This window comes from Heterocephalus glaber, unplaced genomic scaffold, assembly GCF_053883595.1.
Source record: "Heterocephalus glaber isolate CG9 unplaced genomic scaffold, H.glaber_assembly_v1.0 deba00001481, whole genome shotgun sequence".
Lineage (NCBI taxonomy): Eukaryota > Metazoa > Chordata > Mammalia > Rodentia > Bathyergidae > Heterocephalus > Heterocephalus glaber.
The window spans coordinates 14,582,588-14,608,910 of record NW_028258317.1 but is presented as its reverse complement, the minus strand read 5'-3'; the positions used below and the strand labels follow the sequence as shown (position 1 = coordinate 14,608,910).

Genomic DNA, 26,323 nt, shown 5'->3' with positions numbered 1-26,323 from the left:
ATCCGTCCAGTGCCAAAAACAAACAGCTTGGTCACCTCCAAGAGTCCTGTCAGGCCAATAAGGGGGGTGGGGTGGGGAGGGGGGATTGGAATCTTCAACTAACAGATGGGAAAACTGAGGCTCGGGAAGCAAGGCAAACCTCTGGGCAGGACGCCGGGCACCAGCAGAAGGGGCAGCCCTGGTTACGGCCCCGCCCATCAATCGGCAAAATTAAGAACTACAATTCCCAGGATGCTACTCTGAGCGGAGTCTGAACCCGGAAGTGGTATTTGGGGCGGGACTAGGTGTGCACCGCGGCCGGTGGGGCTTGACTGTGAGAGGTTCAAGTATGCGGAGGTTCGTTTTGGGGGCGGCTGGGGACTGGGGGCTTGGCCCTGGGGACAGCAGGCGCGCTCGCGGGTGGGGTGGATGCCGGGGAGGCAGCGGTAAGGTCGTGTGGCCGCGGTACCCAGCTTCTTGCTGCTTCCCCTTCCTGCCTCTCGCACCGAAAACTTGCGGGCCAGATAGTACTCGCGTGCTCTCGGGCGTGGCGTCTGGGGGTCTTAGTCCCGAAAGTACTGGAGGAATGGAGCCAACTTTCGCGGACCACAGCTTAGAATGGGAGTATTATGCAGGCAGAGGCTGGTCCGGTGACGTATATGCTCATTACGCGGGTCTTGGGTTAGAAAAGGTCTTAACCCTTTCCTCCTCGCCCCGTGGGGGTGGAGGATTCATTAAATCAGCAAGTATTTATTGAATGTCAGTAGGGATGGGAGAGAGAGAAAAAAAGTAAAACAGGACATGTTAGTGAAAATCTGCACCAAGTTAGGAAGATAGTTATAAAGAAAGAGCATTGGAAGTTCAGAGAACGGCAAGTGCAAAGGCCCTGGGTTGGGACTATCTCTGGTATGTTTGAGGCACAGCAAGTAGACCAGAGTGTAGAAGAAAATTATGGAGGAGGTAGGCAATAATGATCTGCATAGGCTCTGTGTAGATTTGGGCTTACCGTAACTGAAGTGGAGACTAATGCAGGGTTCTAAGCAGAAGGGTGATAATGATTATCACATATTTAGGATGCTTTTTTTTTTTTTTTCTGTGAAGCTGTGCCTGTGAATTCTTAGTAGCTCTTCCCTGGAAGTATTTATTATCAAACAGGACAACAAGCAGACCAGCTGTTATGCAACAGAATGAATGTCACCCCCAAGTCTCTACCATGAACCATCATTGTGTTAGGTGCCTAGTGACGTTGTTGAATGATTAAGGCTCAAGAAATATATTTTGAATGAAAAAATGAGATGCTGAATCTGGGCATAAGTAAGGCCTCACACAGATTCACACACAAATCTGCTTCATGATTCCCTTTGCTTTCTAAGGATCCCTAGGTGGCAGCCTCCTATTCAGCATTTACTGAGCTTTCATTCTATGCCAAGCATTAAGCCAGTCACCAAAGATACAAAGATGAAAGAGAGGCAGTCTCTGCTTCAGGAGTGATTACTCTCCTGAAGAGCCTGCGATATTGCAGATTCACCGGCGGGGGTGGGGGCTATTTAAAAAATTTTGATTATCATGATTACTGCATCCCAAGTTCCTGCTCTGAGAAGTAACCTTAGGGATTATAGAAATATAGGAAGGCATGAGGTATATAGAAGGGAAAAGAAAGGGAATGGGAGTGATAGTAATAGTTCAGTTTAACAAACACCAAACGCTACTGTTTGTGAGGTTCAACAAAGGAATTGTTTGGTGAAAGATAGTAATGCAGGCATTCCAACTTTTTAAGGAACAGCCATGGAAAAGGCTAAGGTCCCTCAAACTACTCCTATTCTGGCCTTTTTTTTTCTTCTCAGACATTTACTTCCATTGCCTCCTAGTCATTCCCCAACAAAGTGTCAATGAGTATTTGACTGGGTGAATGGTTGAACTGAAGGTAAGAATAACAAAATGTAATGAAGTTCAGAGAAGGAAGCGATCACAAGGCTGTTAAAAATTAGCATTCCTAATTTACTTATTTATTTATTTATTTTTTTGCAGTGTTGGGTATCAAATTTAGGGCCTTATGAATGCTAGGCAAGCACTCCACTGTGCCGTACCCCCAACCGTAGCATTCTTTTAACAAATTCTTTTCTCGTTCTAATAAAATGCAGTTACGTTATTGAATCAATTTACCATGAAGTTTTTTGAATGCTTAAACGTAGAAAAATGCAGATCACTCTGATGATTAGAATAGCAGTTTATTTTGTCGTCTAAAGGAAGTATTATAGCAATGGTCTGGATAGCTTTTGTTAAAAATGATATTTGTAATCAGTACTTGTTCATACATGAATAGTGCAGTACCTCTGAAATGTTTAGGAATACTTTGGTATTTTTCTCATTTGGAAATATTTTGTACAATATTTTGTGTATGCCATTAAGTCTGTAGGTATAGTTAATATATAAATAACACATTTAAATATTAATTTGTAGGGCTGGGATTGTAGCTCAGTGTTAGAGCACTTGCCTAGCATGAGTGAGGCCCTGGGTGAAAATCTTGCAATGCAAAAAAACAAAAAGTAATGGAATATCTAGATAGAAATAAACTTTAACTTAAGCAGGCAAATGCATATAAATTTCAACCCTATAATTTTGAAAATCTAGAAGGTAGTTTACTTACCCATTTTCCAGAATTTACCATATTTGTGTGATGTATAGCAGATATCCAGAACTCCTTAAGCCTGTAATGAGATACTGAAAGGGTTTTGAATAGTAGCAGTAAGACCCAGTATTTCCTGAATACTTGTTCTCTGTTAGGTAAGCAAAATGTATCTAGTTAGACCTTGCAGCAATTCCATGAGGTAGTTTATGCATCTTGTAGAAAGACTAAAATTAAGTATTCTGCCTGTTGTCCCACCATTCACAGTGGGAAATATTGCTAAATCTAAAATGGTGTGTTAGGCAGCTTTCCTGTTACTGGATGCAATACCTCACATCCACAACTTAAAGGAGGAGAGGTTTAATTTGGCTTATGTATTAAGGGGTTCAGTCTGTGGTCAGCTGGCTGCAACGTAGAAACATCATGGTAGAAGGGCTGTGGTGAAGCAAAGATGCTTAGTTCATGGCAGAGCAGGGCAACAGCACCAGAAAAGAAGGGGGAAGGACTAGATGTAGACCCCAAAGCCATCCCTCCATGACTTACCCAGATGTGCCCATAAGTGTGCTCCTCTAATCCCCCAGGTGGATTCCAAAGCCAATCAAGTCGGCATTCACCCCTAACTGCCACAGATGGCGATTTTTCCTCAGAATAGCCTATTTATGTGGAAAGTGAATGCAACTGAAATTGGCCAATTTTGAGCAGTTGATGGAGTACAAGAAAATAAGGCATTGTGAACTTAGCATTAAAAATGATTTTGAACCTTATAAATCAAAACACTGGGGGGCTGGGGATTTAGTTCTGTGGTTCTGCTGCCTGCCTTGCAAGCACAAGGACCTGAGTTCGATCCCCGGTACCAAAAAAAAAAACTGGAAAAAAGGGGCCGGAGATTTAGCTCGGTTCCGCCACCTGCTTCACAAGCACAAGGTCCCAAGTTTGATCCCCAGTACCAAAAAACAAAAACAAAACACTGGAAAAGAAAATATAACTCTAGGACACTAGCTATCTCTGCAGTGAGTGATATTTATGGAATTATAATAATATACATGAAGTTTATTGGTTACAAATTTTAGAAAGAACCAAAGGGATAGATAAAGCACAAAGAACTTAATTATGATGGCAGAACTTGTAAAACGTATTTGACCTTGTTAAGCTACAGGTTCAGCTTACCAGAGTTAGAAAATTAAAAGGAAAGTGTGGGAGGGGATATAAAGATTTGTTTTGATACAGGGTCTCGCTGTGATAGCCAGGCTGGTCTTAAACCCCCTGAACTCACGTGATCCTCCTACCTCAGCCTCCCAAGTAGCTGGGACTACAGGCATGTATGACCACTCTAGCTGATAAGAGCCTAACATTGAGGAGTCAAAAAATATATAACTACAGCTAGGCATGGTTGTACATGCCTATAATCTCAGCACTTGGGAGGATGAGGCAGGAGAATTGTTGCAAGTTCAACACTAGCCTGGGCTGGCTATGTAGTGAGTTCAAGGCCAGCCTGAAATAAATATATGTATATATGGTTGTCAAACAAGAAATAGAAACTTTAAAATATTCTTTAAAGTAATTTTGGTAATTATAACAAAAGGAAGAGCATTAGACTGACTTTCCTATAATAAAGTATAAAACTGAACAAAATATGAGAATGTTGTTTTCAGATATTGAAAAATAGGACAGGACTGTAATCCTTGAGAGAAGAGAAACACAGCCTAAGCTCCATGTTCACTCTGTCTTCCTCTCTTGAGAGCACTTTCCAATCACAACACAGTGACACGGGACCCAGAGTGCAGTGTTGTCATTGTGGTGAGGGTACAGAGATTTTAATTCAGGGCTGCTGAATTTGTAGAGCAGGGTACAAGAAAGGACCTAGTAGTGAAAGAGCTCCAGAAATCTACACAGGGTCCCCTTGATCTTTGGCTGAAAGTAAAGCTGTGCATGTACAGGACAAAATTCTGGGTGACCTGAAAACAGTTTTGAGCTAAATGGAAATTATAGAGATGTTGGAGATCTGACCATCCAGAGAGACTTCACTGATCATCCTAAGCATCCCCTTGAGAAACCAGAAAAGTTATACTGTGCTTTAGGAACAGGGCTAAGACCTTCCCTAGTGTTATCAGAATCTCCTGGCTATGCCAAAATGTTATCTGGTAGCTCCTTCTAAAAGTGACTCACCAATTAAAAGTTAACTGAGTTCTGGGTTGCTCACCTCTCCATCTGGAGTTAGATTCCAGGTTCTTGTCTCCAACAAAGAATTGAATGAAATGAGCAAAAAACAGTGGCAATTTATTTAAAAAAGTAAAAGTGAAACATGAGAGAGAAGCTGGCTCTGCAGAGCGAGCTTAGGCTGAGTAAAAGAGGAAAAAGCAAGGTAAAAAGAACACCCTGGAGCTGGGGATTTAGCTCAGTGGTTTTGCCACCAGCTGCGCAAGCGCAAGGACCCAAGTTCGATCCCTGGTACCAAAAAAAAGAAACACCCTGGAGAAAACGGGGTGGGCTGTCATGAGGATAGCAAGTTCTTAGTAGCTGTGTCCTTTTATACTGTCCAGATCTCAAGGAAACCTATAAGAACTTCTGCATATGGGTGCTGAAATGTGGTGCTGGGATCCCATGCCTCAGGCTGATGTCAGGTCTAGGCCATCCTATTGGAAACCTCCTTGAGTTCTCATGAGAAGTCCATATGCAGGCTTTAGGAACTGTTCTGCACATGTGTTCTGAGATCTTGTAATTAACAGGTCACGCCTACTTCCCCAGGTGTTTGCCACACCCTGATCACCTATATCACTATCAAAACCTAAATCAAGCCTTAAAAACCAAGCTGTTCTGCCAGCAGATTTTTTTTACTTGCCAGAACAAAATGTAATACTAACTGGGCATGGTGGCACACACCTGTAATCCTAGCAGCACGCCGGGGGACTGAGTTCAAACCCAGCCTGGGCAACTTAGTGATTTAGGGAGACCCTGTGTCAAAATTTAAACAAATAACAGGGATGGGCATGTGCAAAAGCCCTGGGTTTAATCCCCAGTACAGGGCGGGGAAAAAAAATCTGAAAAGCGGGTACAGAAAAAAAGACATTACACACAAGGGAACAATCATAAGAATGGTAATTCCTCAATAGAAGCAGTATAAGTCAGAAGACAGTGAGATTTTAAAGAGTTAAAAGAGAAAACCGTTCAACCTAATAATTATTAAAATATCCTTCAAAAGCAAAGGAAAAATAAAGGCATTTTCAACCAAACAGAAATTGAGGGAATACATCATAAGCAGACCTATACTAGAAGAAATGCTAGAGGAAGTTCTTGGGGCTAAAGGAAAATCATACTAGATAGAAACACTGATCTTCATGAAAGATAAAGAGTGCTAGAAATGAAAAATATAAGAATATATAGATGGGTTTTTTGTGGGGTGGTTTAGTTTTGGTTTTTTGAGACAGGGTTTCACTATATAGTTCAGGCTGGGCTTGAATTCACTATGGAGTCCAGACTGGCCTCCAACTCCTGGCAATCCTCCTACCTCAGCCTCCCCAGTGCTGGGATTACAGGGTTGGGCCACCACACCCAGCTTCTTGTTTCTTTAAAACAAATGTTTATTAAGCAATTTGTTTAAAGCAAAAGTAATAATATATTATAGGATTATGTTATATATAGGATGATGTTATATAACAAATGGAAGTAAACTATATGACAAAATGGAAGAAAGGACTAGAAATGGCAATATATTAACCTAAGGTTCTTAGTTTAAGCATAAAGTTATTCAAGGTATATTGTGACAAGCTGGGTGTGGTGGTGCACGCCTGTAATCCAAGCACTGGTGGAGCTGAGGCAGGAGGATCGCTGCAAATTTGAGGCCACCCTGAACTACAGAGTGAGACCCTGTCTCAAAACAAAAACAAGGTATACTGTGATAAGTTAAGGGTGCATATTATAAGCCCTAAAGTAACCAATAAGATAACTAAAACATGGCGTAAAAGCCAGCAGAGGAAAAAATGAAATGCTTAAAAACAGTTGATTAATTCAAAGGAAGGCAGGAAAAAGAGAGGACAAATAATAAATGGAACAAATTGTAAGATGTAGACTTAAACTCCCCTGGAACATTCATTAAGATAGACTATACGCTGAGTTGTAAAACAAGTCTTAAAGAATTTGAAAAGACTGAAGTACATATTCTGTGACTATAGTAGTATGTTAGAAATCAGTTACAGATATCTAGGAAGTCTCTATTTGGAAACACTATAGTACTGTATATTTCTAAATAACAATGAGTGGAAGAAATATAGGGAGATTTTAAGTTTTTGTATGAATGATACTGAGAAAAAATGTAGCCAGCCCCCAACATGACCTTTAGTGATCCTTGCATCCTGTTTCATGCCCTTGTGTAGTTAACTCCCACAATGGACAGGACTGACTTTTATAATAGTAAGACGCTGAAGAAATGCCAGTATGTGACTCCCCAGGGTGAGGCCACAGTGGCTTTTGCCTTGCTTTCTCCTAGATCACTTGCTTTGGGGAAAGTCAGCCACTGTATCAGAACACTGAAGCAACCCCATGGAGAGGTCCACGTGGTGGGGACAGGCCTCCTTCCAGCCCTCAGGATGAGTCATCTGGGGAGCAGATTCTCCAGGATCAGTCAGGTACGGGCTGATATGTGTGCGAGCCCCTGCCAGAACCTGCCAGCTGAGCCCTGACCGACAGAAACTGAGAGAATAAATGTTTGATGTTTTTTTAAACTGCTGAGTTTTAGGGTAATTTGTTTCACAACTAAATACACAAAAGTATCAGAATTTGTGATATGCGACTAAAATAATGTTTAGAAGGAAATTGATAGTTTCAGGTGCTTATGTTTAAAAAGAAGAAAAGTTGAAACCATTGATCTTAGCTTCTACCTTAAGAAGCCAGGACAGGAGGGAAACCCAAGGAAAGTAGAAGAAAATAAATAAGAGCAGAAATGAATGAAAGAGAAAATAAACAACAGATAAAATCAGTGAAACCAACACTGGTAATTGCTTCTTTGAAAAGATTAATAAAATTGATAAGCTCCCAGCTAGACAAATCAAGAAGGAAAAATAATTTAAAGGAGACACAAAGCATGAATGTCAGGAGTGAAGTCAGAAACATTACTTTAGATCGTACAGATATTAAAAGGATATTTGTGAATAGCTTTGTCAATAAATTTGACAACTTAGCCGGGCATGGTGGCACAGGCCTGTAGTCCCAGAACTTGGGAGGCTGAGGCAGGAGGACCATTGCAGATTTGAGGGCAGCCTGAGCTACACAGTGAGACTCTGTCTCCAATCAATCAATTAGTAAAACGACTTAGATGAAATAGACAAATTCAGCAAAAGATACATGTTATAGAACAATTCAGCTGGAAAAGACCATCTTTCCTATAAATCATGCAGTGTATAAAAAATTTACTAACACAGAGTATAGACCAAAATATAAAATTACAACTCTAAAGCTTCTAAAAGAGAACAAAGAATGTCTGTGTCTTTTCAAGATTTCTTAGAGGACCCAGCAGAAGTTAGTAACACTAAAGAAAAAAATTGATAAATTAACTGAATCAAAACTTAAAACTTCCAATGTTAAGAAAGTAAGTAGCAAGTCACAGGCTAGGAGAAAAGAGTCTTTCTCTATAGATACAGATATAGATATACTTAGACACACACAATACTAAGGGCTGGATTGGATGTGAGAAAGGCACCCTTAGAAGAAAACCCAAAGGCTCTGCAATCAGCAACTCATTACAGGGGTCTCTTTCCACCTAAGCACCCAGATGAAGTTCTCCAGTTTAGGAGTGCCTGGCAGTAGTGCTGAGAGACATTCCTGAGGCTTGAGTGGAGCAGCAGCTTTGAGGGGGTGGAGAGAGCTTTGAATTATGAGAGCAAGGTGGAAGGCGATGATTGGATTCAAGGGAGAAAGAAAAAAATGGTGAAAGCATTTATTTAGAAAAACAGGCCATTAACTAACGAGGTGCAGGAAAGGAGAGGTTTTAACCACTTTTGGTAAGGAAGATAGGCTAGTATTAAGTTCAGGATACCTGAGGGGTACACGTGTGGGGCTATTGCTCCCCCCTCCAACTCCCCAATACCCATCTCTGGCCTGAGATGTGTGAACAATCAGAGACAAAAACAGGGAGAGTAGATAAAGCCTGAGAGAGAAAGAAAACTCTGAAAAGACTCATCCAGAATATTTGACACTATTACAATTCAATAATTAAAAACTAATTTACAAATGAGTAAAAGATTTGAAGAGATATCTTGGAAAGTGGACAATAAATTATCAGGAAAATGCAAATTAAAACACAACAAGGTTAAGAACCCTGACAGTATCTGTGTGGCTGTGGAACATCTGGAGCTGACGTACATTGCTGACTGAGGGCAGTATGAAATATACAGTACTTTGGGAAATTAATGGCAGTTTCTTCTGAATTAAATATATACCTATCCCAACACCCAGCAATTCTACTCTAAAGTACTTAGCCAAAAGATGTGAAAACTTGTCTGTCTCAAATGTTTTGTCAACAGGAAAATTGTGGTATAGTCATACAATGGAATATTACTTAGCAATAAAAAGGAATAAACTACTGATAACATTAAACAACATGTATGAAACTCAAGAGCATGGTAGGGAAGGAGTTAGGTTCTGTAGAGTACAAACATTTGAGTTTACTGATAGGAAGCTTTGTAATAGGCACAGCTAATCAATGGAAAGAACAGTGTTTACCTTTGGCATGCAAGGGGAATGGCATGGGGCTTGATTTGGAAAGTACAGACAATTGGAACCTTCTGGAGTAATGGAAATGTTCCATACCTTGATGGGTAGCATAAGCCCTGTGCACGTGTCAGAACTCATTGAGCTGGTATACTTGTATCCTCCACACATAAACTCATTGAACAGGGTTAGGGTTAGGGTTAGGGTTACCCTTAAAATCTTTGTATTTTACTGTATGTAAATCATCTCAAATGAAATTGAAAGATCAAGATAGCTAATTTTTTAAAAAGACTAGGTGTAGCTTAGGGGCAGAGTGCTTGTCTGGTATGTGTGAGGCCCTGGCTTCAATCCTCAGGACTACACACACAAAAAAGATAATGAAGGATTAAAAATATTAGAGGATTGACTTAAGTGATTTGAAGTCTGATGTTTTGTTGGGAGTCAGTAACTTTAGAGCTGATGCATCGAGAAGTAAGGTATAAGTGTATGATTTCAGGCTCAGAAGTCAGTTACCAGAACTAAAAACGACAGGTTAATGGGATGCCAGTAGAGGTGGAGGGAATAGAAATGAAGATCATTACTTTTCGTTATTAAGTAGGTCTTTTTTACCGTATTCATGAATCATACATTTTAAAGGTACATATTTTTTTCTAAAATGATGGTATTGTGACTGAACTCAGATGACCAGCCATAAGCAATGGCCATGGCACTCTTGGTCTATGACCCAAGCATTTCTGACTTATTTTTTCTTTTTCTAGGAGTCCAAACATTACTGAAATTATAACACCATTCATTAAGTGTGCTGTTATAGTGCTTCATATTTTTCAAACTTGGTACTTCTAAGGAATATTATACATTCTCACCAGTGACTGTGGAGTGATACTTAACTGAGGTGAGGATGTGATACATAGTTTTAAATAATGATTTCTTTCCTTTTTTTTCTTTTTTTCTTTTTTTGGCAGTGCTGGGGATTGAACCTAGAGCCTCAGCATACTAGGCAGGGGTTCTGCAACTGAGCTACATCCCCAGCAGAGTTCTTGATTGATTTTGTGCCACTCAGCCATAATTTGGGGCTGGCTTTTTATCGTCCTAGGATACTTTTAGTATAGTTCTTATATATAACAGGTATTCAATAAATATTTATAAATTTGAAAATAAGCTGTTTAAAGCATAATCATAGAGTGTATTTCCAGAGATACAAATAAGTTCACTACCTGTGTCAACTACAGCAGATAGCATTGATTGCTTGGGGATGTTAGAAATTGCACTTGCCCTCTAGGAAGTGTGCTTAGTCTCCTTACTACTAAACTGTTCCTATGCTAAATTACTTCTCTGGAAGATATGCTTATCTTAGTTTAGTAAATGTAGCTTAGGGCTGGGGATTTAGCTCAGTGGTTCTGCCACCTGCCTTGCAAGCGTAAGGACCCGAGTTCAATCCCCAGTACCAAAACAAAAACAAATGTAGCTCAGTATGTCGTAACTTCTCCATCAGCAAAAGAGTAACACTGTTTTGTGGATATAGAGAATTAGGTATGTAGTATCTCACATAACTGTGCCTTTTTCTAACCTTGTTGAAAGGACAGAGGACTAATCACATGGACTGGAAATTGGAAGGGAGCACTCAGAGAACAGAGTCCCTACTGCTGCAGGGACAGGAAGGCATCATAGAGGATGAAGATGGACTCTCTGAAAGCTTCCAGCTTCTGCAGATTGATGTGGAATGTGAGCAGCCAGAGAGCAAGACCCTTCCCACAGGCAGTGCACCATGGTGCTCAGTGAGTGCAGTGGGTTGTCAGTGCTGAAATCATCCAGAGATTGTTCTAAGGGTAGATACGAGTAATAAAAAGACACCACCAGTTAGTTTTCTATATTCTAAGTGATGAATTAATTTTCTGCTAACTGACTTAAGGCTTCAGTTTTATTTGAGTCATAGGAAAAGTAAAGTTCAAAAGGAATTTTGATATACCTCAAAAGAGTCAGGGAGCCTGGTGTGGTGGTGCATGGCTGTAACCCTGGCACTTGGGAGGCTGAGGCACGAGGATCGCTGTGAGTTCCAGGCTGGCCTGGGCTACATAGTGAGTTCAAGGCCAACCTGAACTACATAGCAAGACCCTGTCTTTAAAAAAAAAGGGGGTGGGGGTGGGGATTTAGCTCAGTGGTTCCGGTGCCTGCCTCGAAAGCACAAGGTCCCAAGTTTGATCCCTGGTACCAAAAGAAAAAAAAAAAAAAGAATCCTCTGTTAAAAAAAAAAGAATCTGGGCCAGGGATGTAGCTCAGTGGTTCCGCCCCCTGCCTCGCAAACACAAGGTCCCGAGCTCGATCTCTGGTACAAAAAAAAGAATCAGGGAATCTATACTTTTGCCTCTGACCCCGGTGAATTTATTGTGACCTTGAACAGATCACACATCTTTTCCAGGATTCTGTTTACTCCAGTCTGGGTTTGTTTTCAAGATGAAAAAATTTTTTTTCTCTCCTAACTGTATGTGTAAATTAAAAAAATAATTAAGTAACTGTTGGTAATGTTCATTTTTCTTTATGGTGCTTATGAAGTTCTCAAAAAATTTTGTTTTCTGGATAACATAAGAAAAATGTCCAAAGAAAACAGAGACACTGGGAAAGGATAGTTGCAGCAAAGAAGAGTGGAAGAAAGCAAGAAAAAGAAAGAAAAAAAGCCAATCGTTCAGAAAATTCCGGTAACAATAAATGAGATTGCCGATATAATCTTTTATTTATTTTATTTATTTATATTTTGGGGCGAAAACTGATGTCTTCCTATTTCTAGGAGAGTAGGGACATTGTTCTAAGCAAAAACAAACATCTGGGAGGTAAGACCACTTACCTGATTTTTGGAAATCAAAGAGCAAAATTTAAGGCTGCTTTTAAAAATAAATTATTTAGAGGACATAAGTACTTATAAACTCAGAGGTAGAAAGAATGATAAATCTGCCATTTATTCAATGCTTTGTTATCCCTATCTTATAGGAGAAGAGACAGAGGCTCAAAGAAATTTAGTGAGGTCATTCAGTTAACAAGTGAACATGCTGAACTTGGATTAACGGTATAGCTGGGTGGGATGACATATGCTTATAATCCCAGCCACTTGGGAGGCTGAGGCAGGAAAGTCACAAGGGAGACTTAGTGAGACCATTTTTCAAAATAAAAAATAAAAAGGGGTAGGGATGTAGCCCATACTTACCTAGCATGCACAAGGTCCTGGCTTCAATCTCTAGTACCACAAAAAATAGCTAAATAAACCCAGTTTTGTGCTCTAGGTTCCAATGCTCCTCACCACTTTGCAGTACATAAACCTAATAAGTGAATACCTTATAGGAGTCTCAAGTTTCTTTATATGCAAAAATAAAGGAGATTTATTTCTTACAGAATATTATTCTTCTGTTTTGCCACTTGTGTTTCTTCTGTAGGCATCTGCACCCAGCATAGCAAACGTTTTCTGAGAGCCTTAACCAAAGAGAAACTTCTGGAGGCCAAACACTCAGGACCAAGACTGTGTATCGATTTGAGTATGACCCACCACATGTCGAAGAAGGTAGAATACTCACTAAGCCTGGAACTCCTGCTCCCCTGAGAAAGGCCCAGAAAGGTGCAGCCTACATGCAGAGTCTGACCACCACCAGCTTCTGTGGCTTTTGAGTCATCCGGCAGATATGTTTGGTTTTCTACACGAGGCTACTGAGTTCTAAGATGGCTGTTGGGAAGAATGTAGAAGAGAACATATTTGTACATCCTTTGGTTTAGTTTGTCTTCTGTTTTGAGCCTGTCACCTTCACTTCTCTGTCCATTGTGACCCCAGTCTGGATGGAACTTTTCAGGTTCAGTTCTTCAGACCGCAAATCTTTGGTCTTCTACTAGGAAGAGAAAATTTTCCTGGTAGTATGTGGTAGGGAGGTTACCTGGTAAAAGATCTTCTTGTAATGTTTAATCATTTTTCATCCATCCTATTGGTGAAGGAGGGATTTCCACCCTAGGCTTCTGGGAATGGCTGTACACATGACAATAGAAACTAGTCAGATGAAATTGATAGGAGCTTACTAGTATCATAAACTTACTGTCCCAGAGGAGAAAGATGCTGGATACTATACAAAGCCATGTAGGGATTGTACTTGAGAACAGAATGGACAACCAGGGACAATGGGACCTGGGCTTTGTAGTATCAAAAGGGTGAGGTGCCCCCTGGTTCCCACAGGAGGATGGGATTGGCTTGTTGAACAATTCTGTGGACTGGCAAGGAATCAAAATGTTCTACTCAGGGATAAGCAGGAGCTAGCCATCATCCCCTTGATTTAAAAAAAAATTTTTTTTTCAGTTAGGGAACCTTATCTCATCTGCAGGGCCAGAGTCAGGAGAGAAATTTGAATTACGCTATTTGAGATCCTCCCAGCTTCACCAGAAATCAGAGCAGCACATAATATTTTTACTTAATTTTAGGCCTTGCACCTCAGTACATATACTTGTAAACACATCTCTTTATTTTCAGACTTCCCTGTTTTATGTGCTGTTGTATGTTTTTCAGAGAAACTAGGACAATTTTAGCTCTGGGGTTCTTATATGGATCTTCAAACTGTGGCTCTCTGGAAATATTAATTGAAAGATCTGATTAAAGCAAACTCAAAGGCTTTTTTTCTCTACTTCAGGCTAGATTGTGAAATAGCCTTCCTAGAACCAGGGTGGAAAGTTAAAACTTCAATCCTATGGCCTCTCAAAGTTAGGGTAAAGGTAGCAGACATATTTGATGGAGTATGAAGTTTTGATACAGTGATCTAACCTCTGGTGTGTGCCTATTGTCCCAGCTACTCAGAAGACTGAGGTAGGAGGATCGCTTTCGTCCGAGAGTTTTGGGCTGCAGTGTACTAGGCCAGTCAGGCGTCCCTGCTAAGTTTGGTGGCAATATGGTTGCCCAAGGAGGGGTAAATGAGCCCAGGTTGGAAGCAGAGCAGGTCTAACCTCTTTAATAACGAGTAGTAGATATTACATAGAAAATTTTTATATCAAATCTAAAATAACCATAACATGTATCATAGTAAATATGCAACAGCAGGGTCAGCAAGAGCAAATTTCCCAGTTTCCACTAACTCATTATTTCTGAACTGATATCACTATTTTAGCTGTCATCCATAAGGTATAATGTCAGAGGGTATAACATATGCATTTGCTCATTCCTGGAGCAAAAGGGGCCATCCTAGTTCATGAGCTTTGCTAAAATAGCAATCAGTAAACCTACTACGTAAGTTATGGTTGATAGTGAATTTAGAGTGAGCTGGTATGTTTCAACCCTGAATTGTCCTTATTTCTTTGAAGGAAATGAGTAGGCTGGCTGGGCAGATCCGAAGGTTGTATGGTTCAAACAAAAAAGCTGACAAACCCTTTTGGATCTGCCTCACTGGATTCACAATTGATAGTCCCCTCTACGAAGAATGTTTGAGGATGAATGATGGGTTTTCTAGTTACCTGGTAAGAAGCTTTTTGCATGTTATCTAAAAAGTGGTTGTGAAGTAATGATATATATTTTTTTTCATGTATAGCTTGCCCTCCGATTCTGTGGGTTCCACATCCACATATTTTAAAAAATATATATGGGGAAAAAGTTGCATCTATACTGAACATATACAGACTTTTTCTTGTCATTCATTATTCCCTTAACAATGCAGCATTTACGTTGTATTCGATATTATAGTAACCTATGGTAGAAATGATTTAAAATATATAGGAGGGTATGCATAGCTTAAATGGAAATACTATGCCATTTTATATAAGGGACTTGAGCACAGGTGGATTTTGGTATCATAGGAGGTTCTGGGATGAATCCCCCATGTATACCAAGAGATGACTATAATCTGTATATGTCTGAATTACATCTTTTTACTATTGCAATCTAAAATGTCAGAACCTCTCATTAGTTCTTATGTTAAATTTTTTTGTCATTCTTCCACAGGATTGTCTAACTAATATTACCAGTATCTAGGGCTATATTTTGTAACTTGTATATTTTGTGCTAGACTGTGCAACTTCAGTAATGTTTTTGGAAAATGCCACGACTCCTTTCTTGTTCTCAGTAGTGCAGAATTAAGGAACATAATTTTTGAAGGAAAAGAATGCATGCTTTTAGTAGTATGGATTTAAGATGAGTTGTAGCAAGGACAGTATTAAGGTACTTTTCAGCCATTGCCTAGGATCTCATAAATGTAGTGATAGATACACAAGTAAGAATTCAATTCAGTTTCTAAAAAATGTCATTAAAAATGCCCTTGTGTGTGTAGCTGGGACTGAGCAATTGTGGCCTTCCTTACGGAGGGCCATGAAGCCCATGAGTGTGACCGGCGCACTGTGCAGTGCTACACGGCCACCTATGTAGCAGTTACTGTCTTAAAAGGCTGCTGTAGTGCAGCCATTTCCAATTTTACTTCTCTGTACTTTTTTAATGATTTCCGTATGAAAGCCAAGCAGACCAAGTTCCAGTGCCATGTTGTTCCTTTGTTTCCCTGTCTTCCTGCTTCCTCTTAGGCATTTCCCTCCACTTTGAATTTTCCTTTTGTATATGTCAATCTCAGAGCTTTCCAGAAACCCAGCTCCTGCATTCCCTTCACCGGATTATCTTGGAATTGTTACTTTCTCACCTGTGGTCCTGGTGCACACTTCCTGTTCCTCTGTGAGAGCCCCATTCACTGTCTGTCTCATTTTATAGGTTTGAATGTCTGTGGCTTTCTATTTCTCCCTTCCTGACCAAGCGCTTTCTGAGAAGAAACCATCAGACATGCAGCACTTTGATATACCTAGAGTCAGGCCTGATGAAATGTCCAGTAACTGCTTGTTGAATTGTGGACTGTGTTTTAACCTCATTCTTATTACATTGGTTCTCTGCATTTTGTAGCTAGACATAGTGGAAGAAGACTGCTTTAGTTTATTTCCTCTGGAAACCCTTGTGTATCTGACTCCTGACTCAGAACATGGTAGGTACATTGCTGCCTGGTTTGGGTAGCACTTTGTTCCTGGCCTTTGTTTCATTATCCCCTGTGGCAGAATTTGTTAAAGCCACTCAAGGAATGTCAGAAGAAGGGGAGGGAGTGAATGGGAACCGCACACCTCCTTCAGGCAGACACTTCACTGCGTGCCTGTGTCCTGCCACATGTATACTGCTGCACAGATTGAGGGTTTCCATCCTCAGCTAGACCTTGTATGCTGCTTTGCAATTCAGTTTCCCTGGTCGGCTTCCCCTATTCCCCGTTTTGGGTCAGTGTTAGATATATAAATATATATATTTTCCTACAAAATAGTCCATTTCACGTAATTTTCAAATTTATTAGTGTTGAGTTGATGGTAGTATTCTAATTATTTCACATTTTTCTGTAGTTTTAATCTTGTTTCCTTTCTGAATCTAATGGTGACTTGGGCTCACTACCTTTTATTTTTGATTAGATATGCCAACAGTTTGACTATGTTTCAATCTTTTCAGAGAATAAACTTTGGTTTCATTGAGGAAGTCTATTATCTCTTGTTTTCTGCTCATTAAATTTCAACTTTTATTATTAATATTTCTTTCCTTTTGCTTTCTTTGGATTTAGAAATTATAAAACAGATTTGATCTCAGTGGCTTTCTTTTTTTTTTTTTCATTAGCTCTTGAAGATGTTGTTCTAAACAGAGTATATGTTCTTGGTGGACTTGTGGATGAAAGCATTCAGAAGGTAAGACTATCTTTTAGCCTCAACATCTGTATCTTGAAATATAGATGCTCCCTGGTGGACTAGTGGTTAGGATTTGGCATTCTTATGGCTATGGCCTAGGTTCAGTTCCTGGTCAGGGAAGTCTTTATATTGCTGGACATAGTGGCACACACCTATAATCCCAGCACTTGGGAGACTGAGGCAGGAGAAGTGCCTCAAGTTTGAGGTCAGCCTAGGCTACATGGGAAGACTCTGTCTCAAAAAGCCAAACCAAACCAAACCAAACAAAAAAGTAGTACTCACTTTTAGAGGCTCTTGCCGTGTCACAGTCTTAGCCACAGGGCCTAGGAGCTCAGTAGGAGCAGAAAGAAAGAGACTGATTTCCTCAGTGAGTTTAGCCATCTGTGCAGTTGCACCCCTCATCAGCACTGTCAGCAGAACTGAGCCTGACAGGAGCTAAAGTTACAGAAATAGCCATTCTTGACTTCTTTCTCTCTTCAGTTCTGCAAGGTTAACTCCGATCTTGACCAAGTAAGCATTGACTCAACATTTTTACCAGAGTTTGTTGTCAGTGAGAGGGTAGTTTGGTCCTTCTCAGGCTGACTTCTCTGCTGAAATAAGTCTTATTCCAAAATTTCAAACTCAGCTGGGCATGGTAGCGCACCCCTGTCATTGGCAGGAGAATTGCAGTGAGTTCAAGGCCAGCCTGAACTACACAGTAAGACTGTCTCCAAAAAAGAAAGATTCAAACTCAATAGGACTATCCAGATTTCTTTTATTGAATTAGAGTTTTACTGGTGTAATTGGGGTTTCACTGAAACTTTAAAATTTATTCCTATTATACAAATATTTGCAGAAATAATTTTCTTTATATTTACTAATTTATATTGCATAGTTATTAAGTTGAATAATGATATAATAATTAACATGTACAGAAAGGACATGTTAAGAGAAGCCCCTTTCTCACCCTTGTCCCTTCTTCCCTTCCCCCGTGGCATCACTATTCTTTTTTTTTGGTACTGGAGATTGAACTCAGGATCTTGCGCTTGCAGGCAGGCAGCAGAACCACTGAGCTAAATCCCTGGCCCTACCACTATTCTTTTTTTAATGGATCTTTCTTGATCTATCCTGTGATCACACAAGTAACGTGTTTATAGGTCTGTTTTACATAAATGTTTTTCATATATGTGAGTGTATTCGATATACTTTCTCATATGCAGGAAATGAAACACATTTAGTGCTGACAGTAGCTTAACTTCATTTATTTTTAAAACAGTAGCATTCCATGACTGCATAGTAATAACATAAAAAATGGACAGAGGGATTTCTTAGAGAAGAATGCCAGCTAATAAGTGAGGAATGTATAATAGAATTAGAAAGTCATTGTATTTACCATTCTCAGTTCAATCATTGATTCAGGCAATTGATTAAATAAAAGGTTCTGGAGGAACCAGCTGTTTACATGGTATCACCTCACAGATTATACAGGTAAAAATGTACCATTACAATTAACCAATCTGGTGTTCATCTTGTCCAAACTTGCTCAAACATCACTAAGAGTGACACAGAGTGCCTGCTGATGAAATAGACTCTCACCTTGCCCAAAAATGTTTAAACTGAATATAGTCGTGAGGAAACAGGCAAATTCAGAATGGGAGACATTCTGCAAGACAACTGGACTTTTAATGAATAAGAACTAAAACAGTCAAGGAGCTGTTTTAGATTATAAGAGATTTAACAAACAAACAAAATACTGCCAGGCGCAGTGGTCCCCACCAGCAGTCCCAGCTGCTGGGGAGGCTGAGGCAGGAGGATTGCTTGAGCTCAGATCCTTTAAGCCAGCCTGGGCAACATAATGACACCCTCATCTCAATGAATTAATCTAACTAAATAGTCAAATGCAGTATGAGAGCCTTGATGGGATTCTGGTTTGGAAAAAAAGCTTTATAAAAGGTATTTTGGGGATAGTTTGGGGGAGATTTTAATCTGTTAATTTTATGAAATTATGAGTTTCTTAGGAGTGAAAAGGGTACTGTGGTAAAGTGCAAGAATGTCATTGTTCTTACATTCATGCTTAAGTATTTTGTGATGAAGTGTTGTGATATCTGTAGCTTACTTTCAAATGGTTCAGGAAAACATGCTTTTATGTACAGAGAGAGAAGCAAATTTGATAAAATGTTAACAGGTGAATATGAATATAGACAACAGTAGTACTGACTGTATTATTCTTTCAGCTTTTCTTAGGTTTCAAATATTTCAAAATAAAAAGTTGAGAGGGCCATACAGCTTTATTGAAGAGCCAGGCAAGTCACCCTATGAATTGTCACCATTTTTCTGCAGTAGGAGTCAACCCCCTATTTTCTTTTTTTTGTACCAGGGATCAAACTCAGGTCCTTGCACTTGCGCAGCAGGCGGCAAAACCACTGAGCTAAATCCCCGGCCCCAACCCCTTATTTTGAGACAGTAAAATTCAGAGGGTCAGTGAGCAATGTATGATCTGTAGATGTGCAGTTTTAACACCCTGTCCTCTTTTATCTCTGTGCCAATATTTAAACTGAAAAAGGAGAGAGAGAGAGAAAGCAAGTAAGCAAGCAGGCAGGCAAGCAAGCAGATCTTTAGAGCTTTTTTATTTAACTGGGGATTTTGGCTTTTTCACAGACATACACTAAGAATAATATTTCCTGAAGGAGAGTTGTTTTGTATTTAATGTGCAGAGAACAGAAACTAATACCGTACACTCTTAGGCAGCTTCCACATATTCTACTAACTTTGAATTCTGTGATATATAATTCAAAGTGATTGTAAAGGAGTAAGACTTTTTTAAAACAAACATGTCATAGCTCAGCTATGCAAAGGAGTATTACCCTTCAGTGTAATCTTTTTTAGTAGCCATGCTCTTATTCCATCTGAATTGCATCTTATTAAAAGAAGTTTTTGAAATTCTATTTCATGCGAGTCTGAGAGGCGGGTCATCCAGTGTCAGAACAAAAAAGGTGCTAGGCCTCCTTCATACCATTTTTTTTGGTTAGATCATGTTTATGGTGGCCAGGTTCATAAATGAAAGTACATTGACAAGCTAGAGCAAGTTCAGAAGTGACTCAAATTTAAGTCATACAGAAGAGTTGACAGAACTAATGCTGTCAGTCTGGAGACAAGAGCATTCATAGGGGCATGCTCACTGCCCCCCAGTACCTGAATAGCATCTGGTGGAGGGGACATTTTACTTCTTGCTGTGGCTCTGGGGTTATAAAACTAGATGAATTCATAGAAGTCTCAGAGAAAACAGTTCGGCTCAATATTAAAAAGAATTTCCTGCCACTTGGTACTGTTGGGTTGGAATGCACACATGAACCCCTTGTCACAGTAGTTGTCCATTTAGAGACCAGATGACCATTTGGGAGAGGTCACAGAGCATAGACAAACACTGGATGGTGGTTGAAGTGAAACAGGTAACAGTATTGAGGTCCTTCTAAGCACAAGTTTGTTAATTATCCCAGTGACCTAACACTTTCTCTTTAATTCTAAAATCTTAAAAAGTAGAACATCTTGGAGGGGCCGGGGATTTAGCTCACTGGTTCCCGAGCCTGCCTTGCAAGTGCAACATCCCAAGTTCAATCCCTGGTACCAAAAAAAAGAAAAGTAGAACATCTTTCCTGCACATCTTACAAGGTAGGAAGTATGATGTAGATTTTATCTTATGAAACATCTTACGCAGAATCATGTTTCTATACTGACCCTCAATGGCCTGAGATTGTTGCACTTCTTTGAGGTTTTGTTTTGTTTTTTGATTAAGTTTATTGATACATAAGGGCCAGGGATTTGGCTCGGTGGTTCCGCCGCCTGCCTCGCAAGTGCAAGGACCTGAGTTCAATCCCTGGTACCAAAATTTTTTTTTAAAGTTTATTGGTACATTTTAGGTATACATTATGATCACATTCATCATTGGGAAATTGTATCTGTACATGATATATCTTGGTTCTTGTTTTTCCCCATTCCCTTTCCCTCCTTTCCACCCCACCCTTCCCCCCTTCCCTATTTACAAAAGCTTTGTTTCCGTTTTTTTGGGGGGAGGGGGGTTGGTTTTTTGAGGCAGGGTCTCCCTTTGTAGTTCAGGCTGGCCCTAAACTCACTGCGTAGCCCAGGCTGGCCTCAAACTCACAGCGATCCTCCTGCCTCAGCCTCCAGAGTGCTGGGATTACAGGCATGCGCCAACGCACCTGGCTTTCTTTCTTTTCTCACATTTTGCTTTCCCTTCTTTCCTTTCCCCCACACCCCCTCCCTAGTTACCCTTTCCTTTTGAACCCTTTCTTACTATTTCACAATATCTATTATACATTTTGGTACTCATTTACACTTTCAGTTTCTCACACCAGAGAAACAATTGGGTATTTACACGTATGTCATGTTTATTTCAGTTAGAGTGTGGTTTCAAGGTCTATCCATTTAGCTACAGATGTCTCCAGTTTATCATTCTTTATGGCTAAATAGTACTCCCATTTTATAAAACAAAAACAAAAACAAAAAAACACCTCTTTGTCAAATCACAAGTTGATAGGCACTTGGGCTGTTTCCAAGATTTAGCTATTACAAACTGTGCCACTATAAACATGGGTGCAAATGTATCACTGTGGTATGATGCTTTTAATTCTTTTGAAGAGCTACCAAGAAAGGGAATAGATGGGACAAATGAAACTTCTAGTTTTAGTTTTTTGAGAAATCTCCACACTGATTTCCACAGTGGTTGCACCAGTCTACACTCCCACCAACAGTGGAGAAGGGTTCCTTTTTCCTCATGGCCCCACTAGCATTTGTTATTGGTTGGTTTCTTGATAGCTGCCATTCTTTCTGGGGTGAGGTTGAATCTCAGCGTTGTTTTCATTTGCATCTCTCAAATGACCAGTGATGTTGAGTGTTTTCTCAAATGCTTATTTGCTGCTTCTACTTCTTTGAGAAATGTCTGTTCATATCAGATGCCCAGTTTGGGATTGGGCCTTTAAATTTGAGGGGTCTGATTTTTTTTAAGTTCTTTATATATTCTAGATAGTAGTCCTTTGTCTGAGGAACAGCTGATAAAAAATTTTTTTCTCACATTGTGGGTTATCTCTTCACTCTGTTGGAGGTTTCTCTTGCTATGCAGAAGCTTTTTAATAAGATGAGATCCCAGTTGTTGGTTCTTCTTTGAGATTTTCTGATTCCTTTTTGCAGTTTTCTCCCTGTTGGTTGGGCTGTCATTTTTCATACATATTTACTTTGTTAGTTACTTTTTTCTTGCTGAGACACATTACCTGACACACATGTCAAAGGAAATGTTTTTTTCAGCTCACAGTTTGTAGAGATTTCAGTCTATAGTCAGCTGGATCCATGGCATAGTAGCCTGGCAGAGGGCTATCACAAAGGAGAAGCAACTCATGGTGTGGCAAGAAGGCAGCAAAGCAGCAGAAGCAGCAGCAGAAGGGAGCTTGCCTTTCCCTTTTATGTCAAACAGGCTACCCCTTTTTGGGTCATGCCACCCACACCCAGGGTGAAGCTTCTGTCTTCAGTAAATCCACTCAACCACACCTAGAACTATGCTAATTCAAATCAGTGAGCTAATTTAATACCACACACCCTTAATCCCAGTGTCATACACCCTAGATCCAGCTATCTCTGCAAAGCCTGACCTATGAGTGCATGAGGCTTTGGGGGGACATCTAGATACAAGCCATAGACATGTTAGTGTTTTGTTACTTGCTTGTACCATTCTTGAATCCTGTTTCTTTAACTTGGCCTCTACTAACTGGTTATGAGCTTAGAACACCAGATAATCCAAAATTGGTCTTACTGAGTTAGAACTAGGAGTATTCTCTGATCAGCTAGCTTGCTTTGGCTTCTTGATGCCAGTTTAGCTGTGGCTGTGCCTCTTTTGCTCATTTCCTTCTTTTTATAAATGTTAGAATGTGGAGGCTTGTGGATAAATGGTGCCCCAAAAGTGAGGTATTGCCACACATGACATTTCTTACTGAGGATAAGTAATCTTCATTATCTGCAATTTCTTCCAGTCTTCCATAGGCTACTTTTTCTTAATATGTTTATTTTTAATTGTGATTACATATGAAAACTGACGTAGAGATAAATGGGGATTCTTACAATTTGCTTTGCCTGTTATCATGAGAATATATATATCCATGTACAATTTTTATGATAAATGTATATTTAACTGTGATTTACAGAAAGTGACATTTCAAAAGGCCCAGGAACACTCTGTCAAGACAGCCCGTTTGCCAATCCAGGAATATATGGTCAGACGCCAGAATGAGAAAAACTATCATTCAGAGATACTGGCCATCAATCAAGGTACTGGCTAACACAGCCCACACTCAACTTGCGTTAATTGTGTTGAAGTGTAAGTGCCCCTTGAATAAGTGTCCTGTGACAAATATGCCTGGATTTTATTGCATGCATTTTGTGATATGTATTCTGGCCACCAAGAGGCATTCTTCACTCTCTTCCTGGTCTTCATCTATGTTAAAGGTAGTTGAAATCATTCCTTTTGCCTAGGATGCCCCTCCTTCAACTCCTGATGGACCAATTAATTTGTTTGTCTTTCAGGATTCCGTTCAGGAGCATCTTAGCTGGCTTCCCTACCCTGCCAGGCCATCAGGGGCCCTTCCTTGTGTTCCCATGATACTGGTCCTTGGATTGCAGTGTTGTCCATTCACAAGCCTGTGTCTCTCACCATAGGCTGAGGTCCTTGTGAGCAAGCAGAGCTGTGTCATTGCTTCTGTCCTCCCAAGACCCAATACTATATGTGATGCGGTATAATATTTCACATCCTTTTTCTTCCTAGGCATTTACTTGCTTTTTCCTAATGGTCATTTTGTTTTGTTTACCTTCTAACAGTATTTGATATCCTGTCCACTTACTTTGATACTCACAACTGGCCCAAAGCATTGAAGAAAGGAGTTTCTCCAGGAAAAGGCTATGTCCTTCAGAATTCAGAGGAATGACAGTAGCCTGAGATGTCTTCATCAAAGAACAGGGCAAAACGCAGCAGTGGCACACAACTTGCCTCTGCTTGACTCTCTTTGGCTCTTTATAGTATAAGCTACTGATGGCAAGGATCATATTTTATGCTTTTGTATCACCTATAGTGCCTGGCTCACAGGAGGTGCCCTGATTAATGTTAAGTTTACCTAATAAGGAATTAGCCCTAAAACTACATGGCTTTGGATATGTTAATTCATCTTTTATATCTATTTGTGAAAGACTTGCTTTAGATTAATAATTAAATATTATGTCAAGCTTAATTTTCACTAAACTGGTATGAAGTTTTATAACGTTTCCTCCTCTGAACATGCTGATTTTTTTGGTACCGGGGATCGAACTCGGGACCTTGTGCCTGCAAGGCAGGCGGCAGAACCACTGAGCTAAATCCCCGGCCCAATGCTGATTTTTTCACTGTGACATGCTGCACATAAGCTTTGGAGGATCAGCTTGGCCTATCCCTCTTTCAAGCCCTCATAGCATTTTGTTCCCTCCTGTGGCTCTTACCCTGTTTTCCTTGAGTATGGGCATGCAAGGCTTCTCTTCCAGTGTGTGAATAGCTTTGGATCCTTCTGAGCTTGTACACATGAGATTATTCATATATATTAGTAATTAACAGAGCAAACTGAAAGTTGTTGCATTCTGACATGTAAGCTTACCAGATAATCTACCTCTTACTGTACAAACATCATTAGACTTTTCTTGAATCTTAGATATAACTGCTTCAGTTACTTTTACTAGTTTGAGTTAGTTGACTTGCTGGTTAAGGTACTAGAAAATTCAGGAAATGCATTCTACATCTCAGAAGAACCAAAAAGTTACTTCTTTGCTTCACCCCCATTCCTTTACCATTTAATCCCTTGGGAACTACGCTCACTTGATAAATTGTATCAATGTGTTTTCATTATTTAAAAACAAGCCAATTTTCAGAAAACATCTTTTTGAACATACAGTATAATGCTTCTTGGTCACTTTCAACATATTGAATGAGTCTATAATCTATTTCATCCCAAAAGGAGTATCTATGGATAGGCTTCAGGGGGGTCTGTAACTTACATTCTGAGGTCTATGACCCCAAAACCATGGAACTTTTCTCATCTGCCAGTCTTCATTTTTACTTATAAAGGCTGTTAATATATCAAATAGCATGAAAGAACGTTTTTCCGTTCTATCACACACCTTTCCCTTTGCTTCAAAATCCGAGCAAGTAGTTTTTTGTTTGGCTTCTAGGAAATGATTTTAGCAAAATAACATTTGGCCAGACTTGGATTCAAAGAATCCTGATCACTGTCTGTGTTAGATAACAACAAAAAAATTGAGTATGTACAAAATATCCCATAACATGAAAATATTTAATGCAACTATTGAATTTTTAGTAATCATGAGAGAAATGTTATATGTTGTAGTGTTCAAAAGTATATTGCATGGGGCCAGGGATTTAGCTCAGTGGTGCCGCTGCCTGCCCCACAGGTGCAAGGACCTGAGTTCAATCCCTGGTACCAAAAAAAAAAAGTATATTGCAAAAGATACTCTGTAATTCCAGTTTGAAAATTTCAACATACATATATGTATTGGTTAAAAATATAGGCCAAGTTAAATTCTGTGACTCAGTTTCTTCAACTGTGAGGAAGTATCTTGTAGTTAATCCATGTAAAAACACTTGAAACCATACTTCCTACATGATAACACATGATTATTAACTATTACATACTCTTCCGCTGACATGGGATTACAGATGACTTTTGTTTGGTTCTTTGTACTTTTTATGTATTCTGTATTTCCTTTGGGGAACAGACATTAATACTGTAATCAGAACATAATTATTTTAATGCTGATTTCCAGCTCATTAAAGAAGCTGCAACCTGTTACCTTCCAATAAATGAACTGTAATTTTTTTAGTAAACTTCATTGTATAAAACAAGTCATGATTTCACAAGAACATGAGTGAAAACAGTAATTTCCTTATAAAAATATTTTACTTAAGACTCTAATTAGACAATATGTGCAGTCACATCTTGCCTGCTGGAGATTTAATAGGAGAGGTTCACCTGAAAAGTTTCTCTAGGAAACCCAGTCTCTTGGTTCAATTGACCCATTAACGAAGTCCACATTTGTCAACTTTCTGCCAGTCTTGCAAAGATTTGCTTTCTTTGGTCTGCTGTCATGTGTTCACAAGCTTCTAAAATGTTGGCCAAAATTAAAGTCTGCTGAATGGTTTTTGCCTTAACCCATATTCTTCCATTCATGCCAAATACAATCTCTAGTGGATAGAGTTTTCCCACTTCCTGTATAATTTCACAATCTGGTGCCAATAGC

General features: G+C 39.7%; 2 protein-coding genes across 15 annotated transcripts in view; one reads left to right on the top strand and one right to left on the bottom strand.

The window, feature by feature from the left end:
- The first annotated feature begins 238 nt into the window (after positions 1-238).
- On the top strand, positions 239-25,910 carry Trmt10b (tRNA methyltransferase 10B). Of its 11 annotated transcripts, none has more exons than XM_087183664.1 (11): positions 251-336; positions 7,089-7,227; positions 10,066-10,199; positions 10,891-11,029; positions 11,892-12,000; positions 12,730-12,854; positions 14,624-14,776; positions 16,194-16,272; positions 16,938-17,005; positions 23,194-23,317; positions 23,864-25,910. In XM_087183664.1, the coding sequence occupies exons 4-11, from the start codon at positions 10,979-10,981 to the stop codon at positions 23,968-23,970; spliced, it is 816 nt and encodes a 271-aa protein (XP_087039790.1). In that variant the 5' UTR covers positions 251-336; positions 7,089-7,227; positions 10,066-10,199; positions 10,891-10,978; the 3' UTR covers positions 23,971-25,910. The 11 variants fall into 11 exon arrangements, with proteins under 11 accessions (XP_004874647.1, XP_021107656.1, XP_021107658.1 ...); XM_021251998.2 differs by having other exon boundaries at positions 10,891-11,082; XM_004874589.4 differs by having other exon boundaries at positions 10,886-11,082.
- Positions 19,594-26,323, bottom strand: part of Exosc3 (exosome component 3) — a 40,380-nt gene continuing 33,650 nt past the window's right edge. For all 4 annotated transcript variants that reach the window (XM_087183668.1, XM_087183670.1, XM_087183669.1 and 1 more), the window contains one exon: positions 19,594-26,323. In XM_087183668.1, the coding sequence (XP_087039794.1) occupies positions 26,122-26,323 (202 nt within the window). In that variant the 3' untranslated portion in view covers positions 19,594-26,121.